Raw genomic sequence first — 26,057 nt, forward strand, 5'->3', positions numbered from 1 at the left:
GTCTCACTGTCCCTTGATCCAGCTCTGGAGGTCACAGCTGAATCACAGAACTGTGAGTGAGAATCTTTGGTTCCAGCCCTCGAAGTCAATGGGGGGAAAAAAGCGTAGCAGGGGACAGAAGAACTGGAAGAGCTCTTCCAGGTCTTGTCTGCCCCAGGAATCACCTGAGGTGGGATGCAGAGCTTCTAGACAGTCTGGTGCCTGCGTGTCTGCACAGCTCAGAGCAGAGCGAGTTGCAGCTGTGTCCTGGTAATCCTTTGGTGCTCAAGGCTTCTGCCTGCAGAGCTTGGCTGGGATCCTCCTGCTCCCTGGGCTCACCCGCTGAGGGCTTCCCCTGCCCCAGGGAGCAGAGGACCATATGTGTCCCTTGGTCTTCCTTTGCATTTAAGTGAGGTGGCAACAGCCAGGATCTCTTGGTGTTGGAAGCCTGGCTGAGCAGGCCCTTTGTTGATGGGAAACAGCAGCAGGAGGGAGATGACCAGCAGAGCAGCTACAGCCCTCAGTGTGAGCCAGATTCTGAGCAGCTGCAAAGCACCGAGTGTTTCAGGCTCTGGTGTTTCAGTGTGGGAGAGAGATGTCTGCACTCGTGATAGGGAGGGAAATATCCTTGCTGAGAATCCAAGAGAAATGGGAGCTGGGCCAGCACTGAGCTCATTTACCTACCGGCACTTCTGCATCTCCACAACAAATGCCAAAGTCTAATACAATTCAAGGATGCTTTTTTTTTTTTTTTTTTTATGTCAGCCTGGTTCCACCAGTCTGTCCTCTCCAGCTGGTCCCACAGTACTCTCGATGGCACGGCCACAATACTGGGCTGGAGCTGCCAGGGCTCAGGAACGTGGTTGTGTACAACAGGCCTCCTGTGCAGCTCCTGCTTCATGCTGGGCTGGGGCACGTGTGTGTTCTGCTTGGTCCCAATGGGCTCCATCCCGTGGTGCTGGCACGGGAGAGCTGAAAGCAGGTCCATGTCTTCCGGGACTCTGGCTTGCTCAGAGTTTATTGCTGTATATTAAATACTATTTTTGGAGATTGGGGGGTAGGTGTGGGAGGGGGAGGGGTGAGGCGGTGCTGTCCCCAGGCTGAGCAGTGGGACTGCTGCAGGTTCTTCGATAGGTTCTGATTATTATTATTTTTTTTTTTTTTCCCAAAAAGTGCTTTATTTAAAAATACAAAAATAAAAAAAATATATTAAATAATAATAATAATAATAAATGACAGAAGTGCTTTCCTCCCCTGTAGCAAACAGCGCTGGCCGAGTAGAAAATGGGAACGATCTTTTGCAAACGTCAGAGGTCTGTGCTGGAGAGGTTGTGTGAGGGAGGGATGAAGGCGAGGAGCGAAGTGCAGCGCTGTGCTGGGTGGGGGGGGGGGGGAGGCAGAGGAGGGCGAGCTGTGCCCCCTGCGCCCAGCGCATGGAGGGGGCCGTGCCTGTCGCACCGTGCTGCTCCGTGCTGCAGCCAAACAGCTGCAAACCCGATGGTGACATCGGAGATGAGTGTTTCGAGGGCTCGGGGCTTTCTTGCCCCAAGAGCATCGCGCTGGGGTTGGAGGCGGTGCTGGAGCTGCCCCGCTGGCGCTGAGGGTCGCTGTGTTACCGCGGCTCGTTTTACTGGTTGGGCCCTGGGTGAAAAGCACAGACGTGTGTTTGTGATCGCGGGGGCTTTGCGGAGCTGAGGGCGGCCTGTCTTATTTTTGGAACGCGGTAGCTGCTTTATTTTTGCATTTCCCCACGGCGTCGGGCGGAGGGGATGTTCTAAAATCCACCGCCCGGCGGCTTCGACCGGCAGCGCGCGGAAGGCAAATAAACGGAGTTCTATTGTGGCTGTGCCGCGGTGGTCGCTCTGTTCTCGGGGCCGGGGCTCGGGGGCCGCCTCGCGTCCGTCCCCGCCGCCGTCGCTCGGCAACGCCCGCGCCCTCTGACCCGCGCGGCGCCGCCCCCGCTCCCATAGCTACGGCGGGAGGCGGCGGCCATCTTGGCGGCGGCGGCGGGGCGATGAGCGGCTCCAGGGCGCGGGCGGCGGCGGGACCCGACAAGAAGCCGCCGCCGGGGAGCGGGGGGGCCCTGAGCCGTTTGCGGGGGCGACGCGGGTCGGCGGACGCAGCCCCGCGGAGCGGAGCGCCGTGGACCGAATCCGAACTGCTGGAGCTGGAGACCGTCCGGCCCGAGCACGTCCTGGGGCTGTGCCGGGTGACGGAGAGTGAGTGCGGGGCGGTGCGGGGCGGGAGGTCCGGGAGGCCGCGGCGGGCGCTGGGCTCCGTGCGCTGTGCGCTGCGCGCTGCCCGGTGCCGCCGCGCTGGGGTCGTGCAGCCCGCCGGGCGCTGCCTGTTCCTCTGCTGCCGCTTGCGGAAAGTTGGGTGGTTTCTTTTTTTTTCTTCCCCTCCGCGGGACGCCGCGCTCCGCTTTCCTGTCCCCACCCTTCCCCTTGTCGCTCTGCACACCCGCGGTGTGCTTTCGTGCCTTCCTCTCGCATCTGACGGGGCCGGGGATGGTCAGAAATAGTAACGAGTCCCTTTGTAGTCGCTCCGAAATCTTCTGAAACGTTCCTCCGTGTTTTCTTCCAGACTATTTGTGCAAACCCGAGGATAACATTTATAACATCGACTTCACCAGGTTCAAGATCCGAGACCTGGAGACGGGGACGGTGCTGTTCGAAATCGCCAAGCCATCTGCTGCAGGTGTGCGGCGCTGGGCTGCGGGGCAGGGCTGTGCACAGCTGATGGCTCTTGTAGCATCCTGGGGACTGAGTCCTTCCCAGAGCACGGGGCTGAGTTTACCTTTGATGGAAAACTTCCAGGTTATGCCATAAAAATGTGAATATAGCGCGATAGGGGTATACTGCCAGCTGCAGAACTTGCCTTGTTAGTGGCAGGTCTTCTTTCTTGGATATCTGGTGAGGCTGAAGGTGGTTGTGGCACCAGGGCCACTGAGGCTGGGCTGGCTGTTATCAGTTTTTCTCTTTATTTCTTAGTGCTGGTATGACTGTGTGACCAGTTCCTTCTCATTCCGTGCCCAACTAATTGTAGGCTTGTCCTGTCCACCAGCCAGTATTACCTTACACGTGTGCTGTTGGCAGAATAATTCAGTGCTGCTGCATTTTCTAGAGCAAGACAACGAGGATGAAGATGACAGCAGCGAACTGGACAGCAGTGCAGGCCGCTTTGTTCGTTACCAGTTCACCCCAGCATTTCTTCGTCTTCGGACTGTTGGTGCAACGTGAGTATGTGTTCACAGAAATCTGAGGGGAAAATCAGATGTGCCACTGAGCAGCTTATAGCTAGAATCAAGGACTTGAGAGAACTCAACTGTACACTAACAGTGTAAAGTATTTTTCTGGAACGGTCTATTGGGTTCTTGTGCAGTTTCGGGTCCTAGGCTCTGTGTTTTGCAGTAGGAAGAGAAGGCTTTCTTACCTGTTTTTTCCTACTTTTTTCTTACAGAGTGGAGTTTACAGTGGGAGAAAAGCCAGTGTCAAACTTCCGAATGATTGAGAGGCATTACTTCCGAGATCGCTTGCTGAAGAACTTTGACTTTGATTTTGGCTTCTGCATCCCCAGTAGCAGGAACACATGTGAGCACATCTACGAGTTCCCTCAGCTCTCAGAAGATCTCAGTAAGTATTTCCTTTCTGCAGCAAGCTGTGTGTGTGTGTGCTCATTTTTTCTCTCTCTCTTTCTACTTGTGCAAAAAATTGTGACAGCCATGGAGGGATGGAATTAAGCTGATTTAAGATGCACTTAATCCTGAGTCACAGACTTGTGCTGCAGATTATCCATCTTAGAAATGAAAGCCTAAGGCAGCCTGCATTGTCAAGTCACAGGCTGCAAGAAGAGCTGCCCAGTGATGGGGCTGTCATCCCCAGTGCCTAACAGTGCAGTGCAGAAGATAACAAAACCCTGGAAAAGGGTTCTCTTAGCAGTCACACATCTGTTTTCAGCACTTGCTTTTTAGGTCTTGAGCCTCTAGCTTTGAAGCAGAACTGGTTTTTCTCTTGAGAGGTGTGTTTTTGAGCCTACCAAGATCTCTGCAAATATGCATTGCGCAGGGTATGTTTGCCCTGGGGGTGGATTGAGCAGAGCACGTGGGCACTTCTGTGGCTGCCTGAGTGCAGGGTTTGTACCTCACATGTACACCAGTGGAGAGTGCAGCCGCTTTCTTTTATTTACAGGTTGCAGCCTCTCTGCTTTCTGACAATGATTTCTGCTGTGCTCTAGTGGTGGCTCTGACTGTTTCTGTGTCTTATGTGAGATTGCTCCACCTCTGTTTGCTTTTGACAGTGCCCTGTGAATAGGAGGAATAGGTAGGGCATGCCAGAGCTTTTAATGCGTGCCCAGCCGATCTGTTTGCTTCTCTTGGATAGGGCAGAGCATCAGCCTGGTGCATCCCACTGAGTGTCCTTTTTTGTTCTGACTGCACTGCCCAGCAGAGTGTGACAGGCTTCTAAATGTAATTGAGCTTTCTCTTTCACAGTCCGTCTGATGGTTGAAAACCCATACGAGACCCGCTCAGACAGCTTTTACTTTGTGGACAACAAGTTGATAATGCACAACAAGGCCGATTATGCTTACAATGGAGGACAGTAATCATGATATGGCTGCTGGAAGCTGTGCTGCCATTAACCATTCCAGATGTCCAGGACTGGACTGGACTTGCTCTCTCATGCAACAAGGCTTCCTGTCAAACCTTTTCTTCTTGCATGAGGCTGAGCACATGAAGCAAAGAAGACAGCTCGCAAAAGTAAAGGAAATCTTCCTGCAACGCTTCACTATCCCACACCCATAACATATCCAGCCTCTGTCATTCTCCATTTCCGGATGCCTTTTGGTACCCTGGTTAGGTTATGGATCAGAGGCACTGTTTAAAAATGATTGCTGTTACAATTTTTATAGCTTAGGTTGCACTTCTAGTGCTCCCGATGTTTCACCTGTTGGGTGACTACTCTCTTCCAAGAGGTCAAATTATTTGGGTAAGCTATTTCTTAGCAGGAAAATTTGCTGCCTTGAGGTAGCCAGTGACATCTGAAAAGCAGATCTCTTCTTCAGTTGGATAGATCATCTCTTTGGTGCCTAGTGGCTTAGTTTGTAGCATGGGTGAGATAGCTTTTAGGGTGCATTCCAGTATTCTCCAGTGGGAAAGATAAAATAAGAGACTAATTCAGCTTCTGAGTTGTGCAGGAATCTTCTCTTCCCCCTCCAGGTATTTGAGCTGCTCTTGGGAATGGTTTGGTCTGTGTTTTACCAGAGATATCGCTGGAGGTACGCAATAGGAGAAAAAAGGGACCTTATCCAGGTTGATCATTTAGTTGTTCCAATAGCATTTCTGTTTGAGCTTATTCAAGCAAATTGCTGAATTTTGGAGCTCAAGGGTCGACCTTGGAGCTGAAGTTAATCTCAGTGTATTTATCATTTCTCATTTCTACTGCTTCCCTTTGTGTAGGATTTTTGGCTTTTACTACAGAATGGACTGGTTTTGAACTGACAGCACATTGTCAGCCTAGCTGGGGTGGAGGGGAGATTTCAGTCTGGTGAGGTGTAGAGGAAGAAGGGAGAATGTGGAAAAATCACTTGAAAAACATGTAGGGAGCAAAGCTTCCTAGGCTTCAATCTCTGTATACATCATAATGTTTTAAACCTGACTGTCAGAGGTGCTGGAAGGAGAGATGGTGCTGTCACCAACTCACTTGCTTTCTTTCAGTTGAGGTACTAGCAGCTGAAACCTTCCCTGGTCAGATTACTCAGTGTTACAGAGTGGGATTCTTAATGACCAAACTGTGAGAATTAATATGATGATTCTTAATTGTTTGAGATCCTATCACTGCTTTGTATCCTTAGTTGCTTATTTATGTTTCAAGATGTTCTTCTGCTGAGGTAGTTTCTGCCAGACCAAAGGGTGTCTTTTGCAGCAGCGCTTTGGGATCTGGCAATAGGAAATAGCACCATGCCCTGGGAAGTGGAGACCCCATCCTCCCAGCAGCCGTGCTGGCGTCCAGCAGAACCTCAACTGGGAAAACCCTTTCCTGTGTATTTTGCTGGCTCAAGATGAGGATTGTTTGCATCCCCTCCCTGAGCTGATCAGCCACCTCTGCTGCAAGTGGGAGCTAAGTTGTGTCTGGGCTGGAGACTTCGGCTAGTGTTAGTTCTGCTTGTTCACCTAGAGAGCTGAGAACCAACTCCTCAGCAGATACAGTATGATTCAGTGTAGATTATTGCCTCAGCAGGATTAAATGAGGTGGGCAATCACAGCCTTTTAATGCGTAGATAGCAATAGGAAGCCACTGCCTTAACCTTGCAGATTAACGATGTAGGTTTGGTGCAGAGGATTGGCGGGTGACGAGGTAAGCAGTGAGAGTATGTGTGGTGGCAGTCCTGAAAGAATCTCCAGCTCTTGGGAAGGATTTTAATTACGATTAACCACAACAAACGACTTGTTCGGGTGGAGTATTAATCATGAGCAACCACAACAGATGTCTCGGGAATGCAGAGGGGCGAGGTGTGTGTGGCTGAAAGATGAAGGGCAGTTCTGCTCCATTCGATCCCTTCCAGCATCTCCATGGGCACTGGGGCAATCTCATTAGTTGTTTCAGAATTAGCAAAGCTGCTCATGAGGTGGAGCTCAAGCTGCCTCTTGCAGTGACTGCCTTCAGATGGCCCCGTGCTGTGCTGGCAAGGGGAAATTCAGTTGTGCTGCAGGAATGGGCGGTGCTTGCAACCAGGCAGAGCAGCCTGGGAGGGTGTTTTCCATCCTGGAGCATTGTGAGATACTCAGGGTCAGGTCTGAAGAGGCTGCCGGGTGTTTCCAGGACGTTGTAGCATATTGAGGTGAATTTATATGTAGTATTAATCCAGGTGCCTTTTAACATTCCTTTTACCTTTCTGTATGAAGCAACCTCCTGCTTTTCTTACGAATGTGACGATTCTCTTCTGTTTTCTATATCACTGAGTAAAGATACTTAAAATGGAGACAGACCATTGCCAGAGGAGCAGTGAGGACCGAGCCAGGGGACAACACAGCTGTGCAGGTCCGGTGTTCACAGGGCACTGGCTGCCATCTGACTGGTGCTCTGAGAAGCAGAGAGCACTGCTGGGTGTGAGTGAGTTCAGGGCCCGTAGGAAAGGGGATTTCTGTCTGAAGCAGTCATTACCTCAGCCAGCAGGGATGAGGAAAAAGCATTGAGGCAATGCTTTTCCATTTATAAATGTATTATCTATTCAGCAATAAGTAAAGGAAGACCAAAGGAAAGCTGGGGGTTGTGCAGGCAGTACTGGCACTCCTCAGCTCCTGTAGATATCTGTTTGGCCAAATTAGAAGGCCTTTGCCCACAAACATGCTGCAGGAAAAAAGTCCCTCAAAGAAGGCACCCCAGCATTAAAAAGACTTGATTGTAACCACAAAGTCAGCGATTTCCAACCTCATCCTCGTGGCAGGGATGGTGTCTGGTAAACGTGATTCTATGGAGCATCATCCTTCATTTTGGTGTGATGTGGTGCTGTAGGGATGGATCAGAGCTGCTCGCAGGGGAGATGGGGGGAGAGGATGGGACCTGATTTGTGAGCTGAGTGCTGTCCCAGCAGACACAGTGTGTGTGTAAGGTCACACAGCAGAGCTGGGAGAAGAGCTGGGGTGGTAGCGTGCTCAGTGATAACAGCACAGGGGCCAACAGCGATCCTCCAGCAGCACAGAGACCAGCATCACTTCTACAGCAGCACGGGGAGCAGCGCCGCGCCCACACCGAACCTCTCCAGTGTTGCCCTGTGAAGACCGGCCTCGCTGCGCGCTCCTGGGCTGCGGACTCCCGACAGCCGTCCCACGGCCACACGGGCTGCTCCTGCTGACGTCCGTCTTGTCCCCGTCCTCCGCCCTCTCTGAGCGGCGTCTTCCTCCGCGGTGCCCCCGTGCCGCGCTGCCCTCTGGTGCTCGGTGCCTCCCGTAGCGGAGGGTTGGGACGAGCGCCTCGCCGCGCTCAGCAGCGCCCCCCTGCGGCGAGGCGGCGCGGCGGCGGTTTGGACTCGCGTGGCAGTGGCGCTGCTGCCGCCCCGCGTGGAATAAAGGAACCTCCCGATTTCGTACGGCGGCGTACGGCGCTGGGGGCGGGGCTGAGGGGCTGGGAAGGGGCGTGACCTCGAGTAGTCTCGCGCCGTTCCCGCCTGATGACTTGCGCATGCGCAGTGCTGCTCCTCGCGCTCCCTCAGGCGGGGCCATGGCGGCGGCGGCGTTGGCGTTTCTCGTGACCCGCTGCGGAGGGCTGCCCAGGGGTGAGGGCGCGGAGCCCGGCCTCGCTCCGCCGCGGCTACCGGGAGGATCCGAGGGGCTGCGTGTGGGGATCGGGAGCGGCCGCGGCCCGAGCGGGAGGGCGGTCCACGGCGCCCCGGTGCCCTTCAGGGCCTGAGGCCGCGTCCCATGGCAGCGCAGCCTTCAGCGCGGGTCCAGGGGTCCGGGGGGGGGGAGGGACGAAGGGACGCGGCGCCTCACGGCTCTGCCCTCCCTCAGCGCGGACCCTGGGGTCCCTCCGCCGGCTGCACACGGTGTACCAGACGGTGGAGCTGCCGGAGACGCACCAGATCCTGCGCCAGACGTGCCGGGACTTCGCCGAGAAGGAGCTGATGCCGCTCGCGGCTCAGCTGGACAAGGAGCACCGCTTCCCGGCCGAGCAGGTGCGCGCTGCCCTGCGGTGGGCGCCTTTCTGACCGTGGGAAGGAAGCCGCTGCTTGGGCTTTTTTGGCACGGAGCATCCTCTGACCTTCGTACCAAGAAACGTTCCGTGGGTTTCGTTCTGCTGGCTCGGCAGCGGGCTGAGGTTTAGGTCTGCTTCTAGGAGAGCTGTCTGAGTGTGGAAGCTGCAACGTGCGTTCTGCGCTCCTCAGCTGCTCGTGTTCTCCAGCGTTAGCACCACTGAATTGTCAGTTCTCCGAGCAGCTCCTCTGTGGGAGCAGAACGGTCAGGAGGTAGGAGGTGATAGCATCTGGTGGGTGCTGTGTCTGTTATATGTGGTCTGTTAAGATTCCACATAGACCTCTGACTCCTCACTTGGAAATCAGTACAGCAGATTAGTGTCATGTTGAGCAGGTGAATTCACTCATTCACGTACAAGACATATGCTGTTGAATTTGAATGTGTTGGAGAAAATTGGAAGTGTAAACAGTATTTATTAACATTATCGAATCACAGAATGGTTTGGGTTGGAAGGGACCTTTAAGATAATCCAGTTCCACCCCCCTGCTATACGCAGAGACACCTCCCAGCAGGCCAGGTTGCTCAAAACCCCATCCAGCCTGGCCTTTATTGCTTCCAGGGAGGGGCATTCACAACCTCATTGTTCCAGAGTCTCACCACCCTCACAGTAAAGAATTTCTTCCTACTTTCTAGTTTAAATGTGCTCTTTTCCAGTTTTAAACCATTTCCCTTTACCCTGTCCCTACCTGCCCTTATAAACATCCCTCCCCAACTTTTATGTGGGCCCCTTTCAGGCTCTGGAAGGCCTGAATAAAGATAAAGCAACTTACATAGAATGAACCGCTATCCTTTGTTCATCCTCTGCCTTTGATATGGTGGACAAATGTTCTGGCTGTCCATGCAGAAGGGAAAATACTTGTTTTACAATTCCTCACAGGTTCTGTGAAAGCATACACAGCCTGGCAATGCATTTAACTTCACTGAAAGATTGGGCTAAATTTGACGTTGCATTTAAAATGTAAAAACAGAGGAAAGCTTGTTTTTCCTTTCATATATTTTTAGATACTATTAAGACATGCAGTGTGAGATGATGTGTGCTCTGAAGAGCTTCCCGTTATGAGGCCAGGGTCCAGCTGAGGAATTTAGGGTTGGAATAATTTGGAATGTGTTGAACACATTTTTTTGGAAAGCAAGAACTGGCTTAAGTGGGAACGAAAAATCACCTTTTTGCAAACTGCTGTGTGGGTCTTTCAGTTCATAACGTTCTTCCGTGGTGCAGTTGTGGGGTGAAGCACAGCAGTCTCAAAGATAGAGTTCTAATGATTTCAAGCTGACAAGAGAAATGAGAAGTGGTGAGAAGTGGAGAAAATCCTGGTGGGGCTGTAGCACCATATTTCACCTTTAAAAGGCTCCCTCCTTTCCTGGAACTGAAGACAGCTCCTGAAATGAGCAAGAGCTCATCCAAGCCAGCAGTGACCGTGTGTAGCTCTCAGTGAAGTCATGTAGCCACACTTAGCAGTTTGTGCAGCCAGATTCCCATTTCAACAGGAGTTACACACATTGTTCCTCCGTGTGTAGCCCTGCTGTGACCTGACTTTGTGTGTCTGCATGTGTTTGCTGGTGCAGAGAATCTTACTTCCGCGTTTCCCACGTGCAGGTGAAGAAGATGGGTAGCCTGGGGCTGTTGGCTGTGGAAGTGCCAGAGCAGTTCAAAGGAGCTGGCCTCGACTACCTGGCCTATTCCATTGCCTTGGAGGAGATCAGCAGGGGCTGTGCGTCCACGGGCGTCATTGCCAGCGTCAATAATGTGAGTGTCTCAAGGCTGTGCGTGAGGGACAGGCGTGGAGCCGAGTCTGAGAACGGGGTGGCTGTTGGAGAGGGGTGTATGTGAGAAATGGGTTCCTGTTGTGAATTACAGTGCTCTGGAGAGCGCTGGTGTTCTGGGTGTTAATCGATTGTACCTTGAGGAGGTGCTAACTCAGCTCTCAATTCTTAAAGTCTCTGTATTTAGGGCCAATACTCAAGTATGGTTCTGAGGAACAGAAGCACAAGTGGATTTCTCCCTTCACCAGCGGGGACAAAATAGGATGTTTTGCTCTAAGTGAACCAGGTAATGTTACAGTTAGCATTCCTGTTGCAGGGAACATAGGGTAACTTCCTTAATCAGATTTAGAGTGGATTTCAGGTCTGTCGGACTGTAACAGTTTGCAGAAAGGTGGTTTGTAGCAATTCCATTCAAATGTTCAAGTGAAGTCCTGGTGCCCAAGGTACTTACTACCTGCTACCCCATGGGCTGTGCTGAAAACTTTCATCCCTGTTACGTGAGCAAAACCTTAGAGATGGGTGCATCTTTGACGTACTGGCCTTTCTCCTTTCTGTTTGGGTCCCCTATGGGAGAGACAGGGGTGACAGCACTGCAGTGAGCTGGCAGCAGGGGTGTGGGCAGGTGGTGGTTTTGCACCGATTGCAGATCACTGCTACTGATTGCCTGAATGTTTTTTGCCTTGCTTAGGGAACGGCAGTGATGCGGGTGCAGCATCCACAGTGGCACGTCTGGATGGTGACGAGTGGGTGCTGAATGGCACCAAGGCCTGGATCACCAACGCCTGGGACGCCTCGGCCTCCGTGGTGTTTGCCACTACAGATAAATCCCTGAAGCACAAGGTGTGAGCAGTGGGTCGGTTGGGAAAAAAGGGCTGGAAGTGAAGGGAGAATCATTCTGAAAGGGTTCTGAGGACCATGTAGAGTGTTTGGAGCTGTGCAGATGTTGCACAGCGGGGAGGAGGGGGTTTGATGTGTGCTGGTTCTGTTGTTCTTTGTGCCTTCCATTCCTTCTTGTTACTCAGACACACGTCTCCTGTGGGAAAAAAAAAAAATGGGAAGGAAGCCTGTTGACAACCAGGTAAGTGAAAACTCAATATCATTCCTAAGAGTCTGGGTCCTCTTGCAGGGCATTAGTGCATTCCTTGTTCCTATGCCAACTGCGGGGCTGTCCCTGGGGAAGAAGGAAGACAAGCTGGGCATCCGAGCCTCTTCCACTGCCAACCTGATATTTGAGGACTGTCGGATACCCAAGGACAACCTGCTGGGGCAGCTAGGAATGGGCTTCAAAATTGCCATGGTAAGAGATGGATCACGGGTGCATTTCTGTAAAGCAGTAGTTCCCAAACTGGCCGTTTTTAAACCTATTTTCACATTTAGGATAACTTTGGTGAGAGCTGCTACTGTAAGGTATAACATGAGACAGTTGACCCATTTGCCAACATGTGAGAACTCATTGATAGAGCTCAGTAAATCATTGATTTATTATAGATCCTGGGCAGTGCTGTTTTTGTAGGCTCAGTGTGGCAGTGCTCTGGTTCAGGAGTGCTGTTAAGGCACAGTGTGAGCAGGGACAATTTAGTTTAATTTTTCTTATCTACTCAAGTTCTGTTCTTCCATTTTGTACCCTTAAAAAAAGGGGGGGAACGTTGCATTTTCCCTAAATATTCTGGCTGAGGATAGTTGTCCTGGGTGCACAGAGTATGTTCTGCATCACTAAATGTCTAAATCTGCTACAAATGTCTAAAAGAAGTGGAAGAAGTCAGAGATAACAGCATGTGTGTGACTAATGAACAGAAGCCAGGCCCCTGTCCAGCTTGTTCCCTGCAGTGGCACACTCTTCACTGAGAAAATGCACCATTTGTTGGCCTGATGTTTTGAGAAGGGCTGAGCTGCAAAGCTGGAAGAACTCTCCAGTCACCAATCACTTTTTTGAGACCCTCAGGATTAAGATCAAGTCTTTTCTCACTGTACCACGAATTCTTCCTGGGTACAGAGTGAGCCAGGGAAGCAATCAAAACCTAACGGGCAAGTCAGGATACAGAGCCAATTCACCAGTCATTATGAAAAACGAAAGAAAGAGTGGCCATGTGTGTGCTCTTTTGATCAAGTGTTATTTGATTTAACACATATTTTGTCTTTCCCAGCAAACTCTGGACGGAGGGAGGATCGGCATCGCCTCTCAGGCTCTGGGAATAGCTCAGGCAGCTCTGGACTGTGCTGTGGATTATGCTGAAAAGAGGATGGCATTTGGGTCACCCATCACAAAGCTGCAGGCGATTCAGGTACGAGGCAGGCTGGGTCATTTGCAGGCAGTGCTGTCGTTCCTATGTTGTTCACTTGTACTTGGCTTTGGGAACACAGTGCACTTCGTACTGTCTGGGATGAACAAGGTCGTTGTTCACATTCTCATACAGACTGTTGAGATGGAGGTGCTCCTTTTCTAGAGCTGCTGGTCTCGGAGGTGGGAGACTGCTCTATGTTTCCTGTAGGCAGAGCCACCTCAGACACAGGCAGTGTTTGTCATTGCAGTTTAAGTTAGCAGACATGGCTGTGGCGTTAGAGAGTGCGCGCTTACTGACCTGGAGAGCCGCCATGCTGAAAGACAACGGGAAGCCCTTCACAAAGGTATTTCTAGCTCTGCATTTGTCAATTAGTGACAGCTCTGGGCACAGGCTTGAGGCAGGCAAATGTGTGATAATGCTGCTGTGTGGCTGCCTTCAGTCCTGCCCAGCCTGTGCTGCTGGAGGTCCTGTATCGGCAGGTACTGCACACTGGTGGCTGCCATCAGCTCCAGCTCTGGAGCTGGGCCCTGCTTTTATCCAAGGCGAGAGGGGCTGGCTGCTGAAAGCTGGTGGCCTGTCTTTTCTGCACAGTTGGTCTGCAGACTGTCAGACTCCTGTTGCAATTGGGGCTTTCCTTTTTCTACGATAGCTGCATCCTCAGTGATGTTTTCCTTCCCAAAGGAAGCGGCGATGGCCAAGCTGGCTGCGTCAGAAGCTGCAACAAACATCGCTCATCAGGTAACTACACAGCTGGCAACTCTCAGCTGCAAAGCATGCTGAAAGGCAGTTTGTGTTCCATCTCTTACACACAACAAGCCAAGCACTTACATGAAAATGGGATGAAATTTAATCTTTACTAGAACATACTTATATGTTGTTTTCTTTTTTTAACAAAGGCATGCGAAGCTGGTTAGCATGGGCACCTCTTTGGATTCAGGGTTATGCAGGCATGTGATGCTGTGTTAGTAACGATCATGATTGATGCTGTCCAGAGGCAGCATCAGCATTTTAACTGGATTGGTGCTTTCTAGGGGAGCTTGGCTGCACCCAGCTCAATCAGCAGTAAGTTTGATGTATAATGAGAAGATAGAGCAGTACCTCTCATGGCTGAGTTGAATATGGAAAAAACTAACAAATACCACTGAAGTGGCTCCTTTGCTGTCTGGGATGTCAGCATTAACGTTACACAACCTCTAATTGTGTGTATTTCTCTGAGTACAAGTGTGTCAGTCAGCCCCACGTGCTTCCTCCAGGTGTGCATGCAGTGAGATTAGTTCCTTTTGAGGTGGCTGTGGTCTGTGCAAAACAAGTTCTGCGGCCCTGCATCTGTTCTAACCCCCTACCTTTGTTTCAGGCCATCCAGATCTTGGGTGGTATGGGTTATGTGACAGAGATGCCAGCAGAACGTCATTATCGTGATGCTCGTATCACTGAGATCTACGAGGGGACCAGTGAGATCCAGAGACTGGTGATAGCAGGTCAACTGCTGAAGGCCTACCGTAGCTGAAGAACCTTAAAGCAAGATGCTGCCCTGAAGTGCCTCCTAACAGCCATCCAAGCGCTGAGGATCACGATGGAAGTTTTCCTCACTAATGAGTAACTGACCTTAAAATGTGCTGATTCTTCTCTGGGTGAAGTACGTTGCATGGAAGGCTGTATCCCAGTTTGTAAGCAGATTGCCATGCGTGCAAGAGAGGAAGCAGCTCATGGCTGCTTTTCCTAATCAGCTCACAGTACTTCCTTTGCAAGGCTTTGTCAGTGAGCAGTGTGAGAAGCAGTGCCAGTGTTAGAGATGTGACCCCTGTGCACTCTTTCTGGGCTGCTGGTTACACTGCCATGCTTCTCAAATCCCAAAGTTTGGGATGCAGCTGTGGTGAGCTCCCTGTTCAATGCAGGCTGTACTGAGACCTGCTGCAGCAGTGCAGTCTCCCCCACCTCCAGCAGGAGAGGAGCCAGAAGGGAGGACACAGGCACTTCCTATGCATGAAAGGCTCTTACTCAGGCTGTGGTTGCTGTACATGGATGTAAAAGCAAAGGTCAGAAAAAAAACCACTAGCTTTCATGGTGTGAGCCCCTCATGGATGGAGCTGTAAAAGCAAAGAAGAGAGAAGCTGCAGTGGTTGAGACAGATTAAAAAAAAAGAAAATGAATGTTCCACAGACTGCTTTTACTGTACCAACAGCTATCTAACAGGGCAGAAAATGCATACAGTGGCAGTAGCAGGTTTTGATCTCTATGCATTTTTGGGCAACAAATGGGAAATGAACAGATGATACCAAAAACCTTACCAGGAAGATTTAGCAGTAACACATCCTCCATCACTTATCTTCAGGAAAAAATTAACTTTCTGAAAATTAAAAGCCAAAAGAAAGGGTGGATAGGATTAAGACTACAATCTGCACAGCCCTTGTCCAGACATTGAGTACACCAGTTGTAAATGATTATTTTCCTGTGGTGTCATTTATTTATGTGGAAAGAAAACAGCAAGATTATATTACATAAAAGAAAACAGAAGATGAATAAAACCTGATTTTAAAAACTTTTTTAAAGCACCACCCCTCCCCCCTTTTTTTTCTAAACTCAAATGTGACAATTTAGAATACTTTCTTCCAGTCCCGAGACACAGAAGCACGACCCTCCCTGCCCCCCATACAGCAGTTGTGCCCACGCTTTGCAGTGTGCTGGGTGGTTGCTAGTGCAGATGTCCCAGTAATACAGATAATGCCTTTGCAGGTCGCTTGCTGGCATGTTGGGCAGAGTTTGAATTTCTCCTTGCTGCTGTCATAATCTGGCAGAGCCAGGCAGTGAAATCACTAGGTCTGCTGGAAAACCAGTCCAGTGATTGCAAATGTGTTGTAAATGAAAGTCTTCTGGGTGTAAGACACACTCTTCTAGCTCCATTTCCACTTGTATCACTGCTTTGATGATTTTTTTAAGCCTCATTTAATGACTCTGTAGGAGGAAGTGAGATTACAAAGTTCTTTTTCTCCTCACTCAGCTAGAGCAGGCACTGCAGGCCCAGTCACTGCAAGGAAGTGAGGACTGGGAGCACAGTGTCACTGTTCAGTGCTCATCTTTACTGAATCGCCAGTGCACCAGAAGAGGCAGTCACTGTTAGGCCACACCTGCTGCACTGTTTTCCTTTGCTTCATCGTTCTTTTATACCTGCTTTCAGCCTCTTCCTCCTCATACCTCCTTCAATCAGCAACACTAAATATTGCTACTCGTCTTCAGAGGTGAGTGAAATTGCCCCTGTGCCCTCAGAGCGGAAGACTGGACTGGGAGACTGGCAGCGAACACAGCTGGCAGAGCACACGCTGAATCAACTGCAAACTAGATACACCAAAATCCCACGTGGACCTTTTGTGAGAACACCGTGTGCAGCATCAAGCAATTGCCTGCCCACAGGGAGCCCTGCTGCATGCATGTGACCACGACTTGCCTTTGTGAACTGGATAGCACGCTGCATGCCTCCCTAACGAGCTTCCTGCTAGCTGACAGCAGTACAGCAGCTGAGCTGGCTATTTGGTGCTGATTTGCTCAATGCACCTCTGTCACTGCATTCAACTTACGCTGCACATCACCAAACCACAGAAAGGGTGGAGCTGGTCAAAAATCACTGGCCTAAGCACAGCATGACTTTAATGTTCAGGAGCCTAGGAATGTTTTCCAAGGCTGTAAGAGATCCCTTTTGCTATTATCTAAAAAAAGCACCATGCTTTAAAGGTGCAAAGTCTGTTAAAAAAAAAAATGCATTTCCAATGCCTTCCTTGCTGCCACAGATTCAGGCAGGTACAGGTAACCAGCCTCACAGCACAGTTCTCAGCACTATTTTGGGGTAAACAACACAGTTACACACAAAGTCCTCCACAGAGCTCCCAGAGCAAAGAGCTGGCTTTTCACTGAGCAACATACAGAGATCCTATTCCACTGCTGCTGTCTGAGATAATTTCAGCTTTAATGCTTGTCTGTCTGCTTCTCAGGGCTGTTACAGAAAAAAAAAAATTGCTGAAAGAGCAAAACACCATCAAGTTCTGCAGCTTGTTAAATAGAGCTCTGAGCAAGATCCACCCCCAGCCTGAGCACTAACCTGGCTGTGTGTGAGCAGGGCCACGCTCTCTTACAGCAAAAGCTCAACTTCAGGTTGAAACCAAGTTTGTCGTGACAGTTACAAACTGAGCCAACATAGCAAAGATTCCAAGATGGGAAAACCAGGTCATGTGCAACTTATGGGGGGAAAGGGGGAGGGACAGCTGCACTCGTCAAGGACACTTTTGCCCACAACCCTCTGAATGTACATTAAATAGGTTACAAATGAACTGCAGGGCATGAAGCAGAGGAAACCTTGGAGGTTTTCAGCTGGAGGTTAAAAACTCACCAATTAAGAAGAGTTTCCAGGACAGGAGGCCTGGCCGTACAGTGGCAGCACATCTGCACCGCTCTGCTCCAGGGGCTCCTGGACAGCCCAGCTGAAGAAACAGTTAGAGTAACGTGGAGCACCTAAGATGCCCTAGGACTCAGCTGAAATTACTGCAGCACTGCTTTCACACCAGATCACTTTCTCCTCTACTTGTCTTTCTGATGTGTTTTTGCTAAGCAAAAACAAAAAAACAAACAAACAAACCCAACCAAACAAGGACAAATGGTTTTAAATGGTTTTAAATTAAATTTTGCTTTGCCTAATCTGAAAGCCCTCATTAAATACCACAGCCACATGTTCCAGTTTCATTGGGGATCATAAAAGGCATAAAAATTACCAAATTTGAAAGATTACAGTAAATTAAAAAAGCTGAATACCTGTAAACACAAGAAAAAATAAAGATGAGAAAAGGCAGCAGTAGGATTTGAGTGAAAGTGCAGTCTGCCACTGCTGTTTACCTATACAACATCCAAATCTTGCTCACCACTTGTATAAAAAGAAGACCAGGGACTTCTGCATCCATTTCTCCCTTACTGAGGGCAATCCTAAGATGAGGTCAGCCCCAATGGTCAGCACCTGTTTCCTCATCGCTCCCATGACTTCTTCCCCTTCTCTCAGTGAACACACTCCATTTCCACGCTCACAGCAGGAAATGTTCACCTCCACAAGCAGCTGCTGCATGCCACACCATGGAAACTGCAGCACCCGTCCCAGGCTGCTCCCAATGGGCCACTGCACACCTGGAATTACTAGCTTGCATTTGCAAAATACATCCAAACCAACTCCAGATCTTTTCAAGATGAAGATGAAGTCCTGTGGGGAAACTTCAAAGCCGTCAGCAGCAGTTTCTAAGCTGACTGTTCCCAAAGACACAGCAGAACACCAACCCCAGAACTGTTTGCTACCTGGCATTTTACAGTGCTGGTTCCAATCCTAACCAGCAGTCAGAGCTTTTTTTGTTATTATTTTTGACAGTAACTTTTTACACTCCTAAATAAAAGCTTATGTAAGACCAATATTTTTTTCCTGACAACTTGGAAGACAGGTGCTTCCAGACTGCACTGCAGGAATCTGTATCAAGTGCTTAATGAAAGAGTTGAACAAAACCTAAAACCAAGAAGGCACGAAGGGACCCAGCAGGGGCAGGGATTCTATGCCCAAATCCAAAGGACCACAGCAGTGCGCTCAGTTTCATCCTCAACGTGCAGTCGGCCAGACCAAAGGAACAAGGCCAGAAGGTTCAGAGCACCCAGCAGCCGAGTGCTGAGGTACAAATCCTTTCTATTCCCCCACAAAGTTGAGCTTGTTCTCAACAGGACAGCAGTGGGACTAAGTGTTATAAGCTGTAATTTAATCAAAAATCTTAGGGGAATGTTTTTGTCTCTGCAAACGCAACAGCTTTGTGCAATGATGCTTCAGTCAACCTCCACTAAGGCACCACAATCCTCCTCTTGTCAATGGTGGCTGCCACTGCAATATTGCAAACCCCTTTGGGTTCAACTTTGTTCACCTGGCAGCTGCAGGCTTCCACCTGGGAAGGCAGGCCATCATTTCAGAGGTGGTTTAGAAACAAAGCATTTACAACTCCATTTCTTGGTGCAAGTCAGAAGGTCACACACACACAGCACACATCAAGGCAACACTGATTTATAAGGCTAAATTCATTCTAATTAAATAGCACTTCTAGAACTTTTTCCAGAATTCTTTTAAGTGTAGAGAATCACTAATAGGCAAAAGTTCCTGGCACGGAGTAGAAATGCCACTACAAAACCAGAGAAAGACTTTTTATTTTAATTGTAAAGGAGGAGGGCACTCACAAGAAACTGAGAGCACTTGAGATGTGCAATGCTAGCGGGGGGACGGAGGGACTGAGACGATAAGGCTTCAGCAGACAGATCTAGAGATACATTCCACTGCTTCAGTACCCCAGGCAAAAAAATGGTGTCCTTTTTCTCTCTGAATACACTCACCAATATTTTATTCTCTTAAGTTTTCAGCTACACTCAAACTTAACGTCCCTCTGTCCCAAGCTGACTGCAAGTCTGGGATCCAACACCCACAGTAAGTGCAGATTTTAAATTTAAAAATATTTACTTCTGAAAGTAACCATCATCTGACAGCGAGCACAGCAGGGACACAACAGAGAAAACGCTTTCAACCAAGTGAAAGAGAAGAATGGGGGAAAACAATCAGTCACAGCAGCCTCCTGCTGCCCACCCAGCCGAAAGGGCTGGGGACCACCTCCACCCCTGGGCTGCTGGGCTGCTTCTCAGTGTCCTCATGTTTCACCTGCCTCACACCTGCTTCAGCCCATCCAGAGGCACTGCAGCGCCACGGCCTGCGAGCTCAGACCTGCTGAGGAGAACAGAGGAAGATGTTAATTAAAAACAGCACAGGCAGATGCTTTGGCCAGACAGAAATTTTGCTCCTGTAATAACAGAGCAGAAAGGATCAGACATTTCACCTCAACTCCCTTACCTGTTTGTAACAAGGCACTGCCTCGCAGGTCCTTTCAGTCAGACCTCAGTCTGAAACATTCCTGTTTTCCTTCCCTCAGCTCTCAGGTCTCGGCACCAGGCTAACGAGGTGCAATGAACGAACATTCTGGTTAGCTCAGGGTTGCCTTTCTGGCAATAAAGCAACAGAACTGGAACTGCTGGTTGGAAAAAAGCAGCCACCAAAACATCTCAAACAGGCTGTCAGGTACAGAGCATCAACACACAGACTGACCAGGCACAACAGGAAAGGACAGTTTGCTTTTTTTTCCTTTTTTTTTTCTTTTTTTTTCCTTTAAGGGGCAGGGCATGGAAAAATACAGCACACTAATGAAACAAAATGCAAAAAAATACAAAAAAATAGAAAATAGAAAAAATGTATTTACAAGTGATACATTACTATGATCAGAAAGCACAAAGACAATTGCTGCTATAATACATGCACCGGGTCAGGAAGGAACTACTAAAAACCTGCAAGGGAGCTGTTTGTAAAAAAGGAAAAAAAAAAAAAAAAAGACACCCTTCCCATCCCTCCCCCCTGAAACAAACAGGGTCAGGTTTCAACGCTTTGCTTCCCTAGTTTGCTACATTGATCAAAATCAAATATCCCCTGAAGTCCATGAGTACAGGCGGTACAAATACTACATGTTGTCAAACTGCAGGTTTGGTTTCAGGACGGGGGAGAAAAACAGCAGCTCATTGTAGATTCATATACAAGAAAGCCAGAGTAAACTGCTCTACATGCTAAAAATTACAGCAAGCCCCTGTCTGCTACATAGCATGATCTTAGCAGGTTTTCCTTTTTATTTATTCATATATATATCTATATGTGTGTGTATATATATATGTATAAAAATCGTGCCCTTTTTCACTGCAACATGACATCTGCGTGGAAATGTAACTTGTTACAACAAATCTTTATATGTATACTGCAAGAAGTCACTCAATGTCTGTGGATTTAATAAGTAACCTCACACCACAGGAAATATTTAATAAATCAAAAAAAAAAAACAAAAACCAAAAACAAACCAAAACAAAAACCCCAATATTGTGACAGAAGACCTTCTGTCTCAGTTCTTTTCAAAACTGAAGTCCGACAGGAAACTGGTCCCAATGCATATGAGGGTTCACTGAAGAAGCTTCAGTTTGCCTAACTGTTTTTTTTCTCTTAGTGTTCACGAGTTTTTGAACGACTTCAAGCCGTTTTCAGTTTCAAGTCTGTCTCTTCCTCTCTCACGTAGGTAACAGTCTGCTACTGATCCATCAGAGAGAGGAAAAGAGGAAAGTGGCTGCAGTTGCACGAAGGGTCCCCAGTTCCACATCTGCGGGGCGATGAGACGGAGCTCCGGAACACCTTAGCTTTTTTCCTTCCCTTCCTTTCAGTTCTTTCATACAAGTCCTGTAGTTGGTACCTTCCCAAGTACCTGGCAGCCAGTCCAGCTTCAGGAGATGACAAAGCCACAAGATAAAGTGAAAGGGACCAGTGCAGAAGTTCAGGTCACTGCTCCATCATACTTCCAGGAAACGGGAGCTGCTGGACTTAGAGTGGAAAGGCTCAGACCACATGCGGCGTAGATCGCCCTGGGCAGCAAAACAGCACAGGAGACTGCACTTAGAGACTGCAGAGCCTGCTTAGAATTCCGACTTTAAAATGCAGGTATAACCATGGGCATATCTGAAAGCTAAACTGTTCTCCACCCGTTTTGCAGATTGCAATCAAGACAGTAAAATACATCCTTCCTTTCCACCATCAGGTCAAAACGGTTCATTTCTGAGGCAGATCTACCTCAAATATTTATGTGGGTGGAAAATTCTGCCCTTTCTTAGGCTCTGTTCTCTAGATTGCTAGATGGATATTTCAAAAATAACCCCAAAACAGTAAAGATAACATTGTGTGTAGACCTGCCTCTCCTCTCTCGATTCAGCCTTTGTGCAAACGTTTTCTTTCATGGCCAGCTGGGGGAGGACAAACTCTGTTATTTAATTAAGGCAGCTCCTAACACTTCTGAGTTTAGTTTATATTTACTTCATGCGCACACTTTGCTTTCTAGTTTAAGTCTCTCAGTTACTCAGCGCCCCAAAGTGAGAATTCCCACAGGAGCAGCTGCACATCAGTTCTTGACCTCGGCTGTTGGTGAGCAGTGGACACGCAGCCCCCAGGACCTGCTGCCTGCACAGGAGCACTGACCTCAGGGCCAGCAACGATCCGACCTTACCTTTAAATATGCCATGGTGAGGAGTGGCAATAAGGTAAAAGGTACCAAATACAGGAGGGCAGGCTGGGCTGCCCGGTGAATACGAGAGGCTACTGTTGCAGTTAATAGGCCTGTAAAAGAAAGAAGTGACTGAACATCTTCAAACAGCATACGGATGTTCTGTGCCTTTTCATCCACAGGTGTTTCCCTACCCACCACTTTAAGACAGGCCATGGAAAAATGTATTTATCTGTGCTTTGCTTTCCCTAAATAGTTATAAGCTATTCTATTTTAATATTAGGCCGTGCTGAGCCCCTCACTTCAGTTTTAAACCTCAGAGACTAAGCTAATAATAACACAAACTATAACAAAAAGCAAAGGAGAGGAAACTGAGTGCACCACGCTGAACGGTTTTATGTGCTACTCGGTGCTGGTGCTTCTTGAGAAATGAGGGGCTGGGAGGAAGGATTGTTCACACCAGGAACACTTTTCCTGGAGATGTGCCCACGAGGAACACGGGAAAGCCAGGGGTGGGTGGGTAGGGAACATAACTGGAAAGAAACGATCTCTCCATTGCATCTGCTGAAGGGCTGAGGAGATCCAGATGCACACACACACAGATCCAGATGCACACACACACATCCTGACCTCGGAGAAAAAATCCGTTAGCGAGGAGAGGGACAACAGCTACTTCAAATCACAGACAGCATTCCAGCTGCAACTATTTACAGTTTTCTGTACATACTAAAATGTTACAGGATCATAAGGCTTAACGCTAGAATACAAAAATACTGCAACTATCATCTATTTGTACTCTTTCACAGCATAACCCATGCAGAAATTCCCATGTTTTCTGCCTTACCACATATGAGCAGAGCAGCTTCTGCACTCGTAAAGCAAGGCACAAAAAGTTCCTCACAGAAAGATGCCGATAATCTCTTTCATCCTCAAAATAAAATCCACAGTCTCCCAAAGCCTCTGTACTTTGTTTCATCGTCTTTCAAACCCACATCTACAATAATCCCACTCTTGCTCACTAAGCAGCTAACCATATTAAACCACTTACTTACCTACAAAATATCCAATGAGTGTGCAGTGAAAGTAAGAGACCTTCTGCATACGTCCAGAGATGTTCCCTGGTCCTGGGGCACCACAGGAATCGCTGTTGGCTTGTTTTTTGTAGTTATCGTAGCGCAGGACGAAGCAGAGCAGAAGACCTGGCATCACAATATCTCCAATCCCCAGCATAGAGAAGTGGCTGCCCGTGGAACTGCAGAGCAATTGAAACTGGGTTTGCACCCATGCACGAGGTAACAAGCTCCAGACTCCACTTTGTTTCTGAGCTTCATTTTGCACATGCCCTGCTTATACTGGCAAACTTTTATGCAGTAGAAACTATCGCATAAATACCAGCCACTAAAGACTTTCCTTAGTGACTTCATCACCATGTCAGCTCAGTTTTAAACGTTCTTATTTAGACGCTTGCTCCAAAGTTTAAGCTGCTTTGCTGGAAGTCCCTCAGTGAAACAGCTCCACCAGCTCAGTCCTTCAATCACCTCTCTCCCCTCCAACGATGGGAGCTGGGTACCAGCTGACAGTTCTACCACCCATTTGATTCACACTGATAAACACTGTGCCTTCATTCCGGTGTAGATTAATCTCCTCTAATGTGAAACAATAAATCAGTTTATGGCCTTTTCAGATCTTTGGCTTAATTCAGACACAACGCATATAAAACTGTAATTTTGTTGGATTCCCAGGAAAGAGCCAACTGCTAAGCATATTAAAAACTGAAATCTGCCATTAACACGAGATCTTTTTCTGAAAACAGTGCCAAATAAGTTTACTGCAGAATAAACTAACCAATTTTCTTGTTATCAATGCAGATAATCACCCCCTAATCTCTGCTATTTCAGCACTCCAGCATCGAAAGAAGAATAAAATAATGATATGGCAACAGACTGCGCGGCTTCTGAAGCGCTCGCAGGCTACGTGGAGCTGGCTTAAAGCCCTAATCAAGGAACTCCTGCCGTGGAGAGATGTGGAATGATCTCCCTCCAACACAGCGCTTCACCCGCTAAGTCTTCACTGCCCACCCCAGCCTCCACCTCCCCCTGCAGTTATGCAGTACTTATGACTACTCTAATTTTAGAATAAACCTCAGCTCTTTTTGGTTTTAAGAAGGAATTCATAAACACGTAACTGTAGCACAAGTTATTAAACTGCAGAACTCACATCAAAGTGTATCCTGTTCTGAACGGGCCAGGACCTAACTTAGGATCATTTCTGCATGCATGAGACAGCAAACAGGAAGCACCGAATCCTTAAACTCTGCTACAGCCATCGTTATCACAAAGAGGGATTGATCGAATAGGAAACCAAGCTGGTGTTTTCCAATAGCATTAGCAGAGAATAGAATTAGTGCTAATAGAGTGCTGAGGGAAACTTTTCTTCCATAGTAGCATGAAAGAATTGCCGATTTTACCTTGGAAATACAAGTTTACCAGGCAGCGACAGACGGGGAACATCTCTGCCCACGTTTGGTCCCAGGTGAAGCTTCCGGGATAAAACGTCGAGGGGATTATCAGCAGGTTGTGTGGCCACTTTCACCATCACATTGCTGTTAAAGATGTATGCAGAAAAGAAGACCTGCGGAGCAGGAAAATCCTTAGAAATGACAAACTGTGATTACACAGCAACTTAAAGCAGCTTTTTCCCCCTTCTTTTTGCTTCACCTATTCAACAGAAGATTGTTTTCATTTCCGTATGCATACGTTGTAGGTAAGGGCAACAAAATGCAGAATGGTTTTTAGAAAAAGTGTTGTTTGTTGGTTCTTTATAAACTATTTTAGTTTTTTTCACGATTACTCCTCAAGAATAACTGGAATACTTTCTGATATCAAGATACTGACCAACAGGTACTACAGTATCTGGACAACGAGCACCAGGAAGAGGATGGCACTGAGGCACCCAATATAAGAAAGCTTGAAAGCAGAGAAGAGGGAAGCACAGTGCTCAGCCTCGGTGATGCAACGCTTATTTCTAACAGGCTCGCACACAGAAAGACTGACTCACTGCCAGAGCTGTCAGCAAGGGCCTCCCAGTCAGTGCCTGCTGCTATGCAAAGGTAGAACTACACGCTTTTAGTGTTACCAAATATATTGTCAGGTTTCTTGCAAAAGTGCTGTATGATTTTATGCCAGCTTCACTGGCTATAAATCAGTTTGCATTCCTGTTCTGAGGATTCCACTGCTAGTCTTAAGTTGGCACGCAGCACCGTGCAGCGTGGAGAAGGCTTTACATTCATTTGGAACTGCTTGTTCTGATCTGCAGCCAAGCCTTCAAAATTGAAGGTCTCGTTTTTTCTTAGAATCTGCCAAAGCTGAAGTATTCTAATGATGTTTCTGCTTTTGTTAACTAATTAGGGAGGAAATTATAATGTATTCCACTGAAGGCTTTAAGTTTTCAGAAGAGAGCAATGAAACTCAGCTTCATACTAGCACGTTTCATGTGAAGACAGCACAAGACCAATTACAAATCCAAACAATAAAAACAGTTTAAGCAGAAGAAAACAAAGCACTTACCCAAAAGACATCATAAATTAGTAACCCAGAGAGCAGCAAGCAGGAAACCTTCAGGCTCGGGAGCCGGACAAAGGCTATCATTGCAACACACAGGCCCATAGCCAGAGCTACAAAATGCAAGTACACAATTAGTGCATTAAAAATAAAAACAAACCCCAAACCAAACAAGCAACAACAAAAAGAGAAACCAATACTGCCCCCCCCCCAAAAAAAACCACCACTCAGAAGAAGCTTCTGTTTGCACCTGAGCAGCACTGCACTATATGGATTTCTAGTATTTCCAGATACTGAAGTTCTCGCAAGTCAAGAGAAGACAAAATACATTCAGGAGGAACACATCCATCTGCACACGTCCCCATAGAAACAGAAATACCACTGCACTTCCACTGTCCACCACAAGTAAACGTCCTCATGATCAGAGCCCTAGAGACCACCTCCCCCACAGAACACAAGCTCTCCAGTTACAAACAACAACATCCAGCTTTCAACCCTCTGTGCCCCCAGCAGGAAACAACTCCAGAAATCAACATGCTAACGTCACACAGTACGACCAAGAAGCACTCAAACCAATCTTCTACTTGAACAAGAT

At 48.3% G+C, this 26,057-nt stretch overlaps 3 protein-coding genes across 4 annotated transcripts in view; 2 read left to right on the forward strand and 1 right to left on the reverse strand.

Moving 5' to 3' along the window:
- Positions 1-1,993: 1,993 nt before the first annotated feature.
- UNC119B (unc-119 lipid binding chaperone B) lies at positions 1,994-7,457 on the forward strand. The gene is made up of 5 exons (XM_042828849.1): positions 1,994-2,198; positions 2,563-2,676; positions 3,103-3,214; positions 3,439-3,611; positions 4,469-7,457. The coding sequence occupies exons 1-5, from the start codon at positions 1,994-1,996 to the stop codon at positions 4,579-4,581; spliced, it is 717 nt and encodes a 238-aa protein (XP_042684783.1). The 3' UTR covers positions 4,582-7,457.
- A 708-nt stretch (positions 7,458-8,165) lies between these two features.
- ACADS (acyl-CoA dehydrogenase short chain) lies at positions 8,166-15,316 on the forward strand. Its single transcript, XM_042829030.1, has 10 exons — positions 8,166-8,250; positions 8,486-8,649; positions 10,326-10,475; positions 10,667-10,778; positions 11,181-11,332; positions 11,619-11,789; positions 12,637-12,774; positions 13,022-13,117; positions 13,456-13,512; positions 14,129-15,316. Exons 1-10 carry the CDS (start codon positions 8,196-8,198, stop codon positions 14,279-14,281), a joined length of 1,248 nt encoding a protein of 415 aa, XP_042684964.1. The 5' UTR covers positions 8,166-8,195; the 3' UTR covers positions 14,282-15,316.
- A 4,734-nt stretch (positions 15,317-20,050) lies between these two features.
- Positions 20,051-26,057, reverse strand: part of SPPL3 (signal peptide peptidase like 3) — a 46,195-nt gene continuing 40,188 nt past the window's right edge. For both annotated transcript variants that reach the window (XM_042829032.1, XM_042829031.1), the window contains exons 7-11: positions 25,469-25,575; positions 24,370-24,533; positions 22,955-23,154; positions 21,906-22,015; positions 20,051-21,270 (exon numbers count right to left, since the gene is read on the reverse strand). In XM_042829032.1, the coding sequence (XP_042684966.1) occupies positions 21,199-21,270; positions 21,906-22,015; positions 22,955-23,154; positions 24,370-24,533; positions 25,469-25,575 (653 nt within the window). In that variant the 3' untranslated portion in view covers positions 20,051-21,198. The remainder of the gene's footprint in view (positions 21,271-21,905; positions 22,016-22,954; positions 23,155-24,369; positions 24,534-25,468; positions 25,576-26,057) is intronic.

This window comes from Centrocercus urophasianus, unplaced genomic scaffold, assembly GCF_019232065.1.
Source record: "Centrocercus urophasianus isolate 14NV4802_14NV808 unplaced genomic scaffold, USGS_Curo_1.0 seq_30, whole genome shotgun sequence".
In the NCBI taxonomy this organism is placed as follows: domain Eukaryota; kingdom Metazoa; phylum Chordata; class Aves; order Galliformes; family Phasianidae; genus Centrocercus; species Centrocercus urophasianus.

Coding starts and splice junctions, on each gene's coding strand:
- UNC119B (XM_042828849.1), top strand. CDS start 1,994: ATGAGCGGCTCCAGGGCGCGGGCGGCGGCGGGACCCGACAAGAAGCCG. Junction 3,215..3,438: donor CTTCGGACTGTTGGTGCAAC/GTGAGTATGTGT, acceptor TTTTTCTTACAG/AGTGGAGTTTACAGTGGGAG. Junction 3,612..4,468: donor TCAGCTCTCAGAAGATCTCA/GTAAGTATTTCC, acceptor TCTCTTTCACAG/TCCGTCTGATGGTTGAAAAC.
- ACADS (XM_042829030.1), top strand. CDS start 8,196: ATGGCGGCGGCGGCGTTGGCGTTTCTCGTGACCCGCTGCGGAGGGCTG. Junction 10,476..10,666: donor TCATTGCCAGCGTCAATAAT/GTGAGTGTCTCA, acceptor CAATTCTTAAAG/TCTCTGTATTTAGGGCCAAT. Junction 13,118..13,455: donor ACGGGAAGCCCTTCACAAAG/GTATTTCTAGCT, acceptor TCCTTCCCAAAG/GAAGCGGCGATGGCCAAGCT.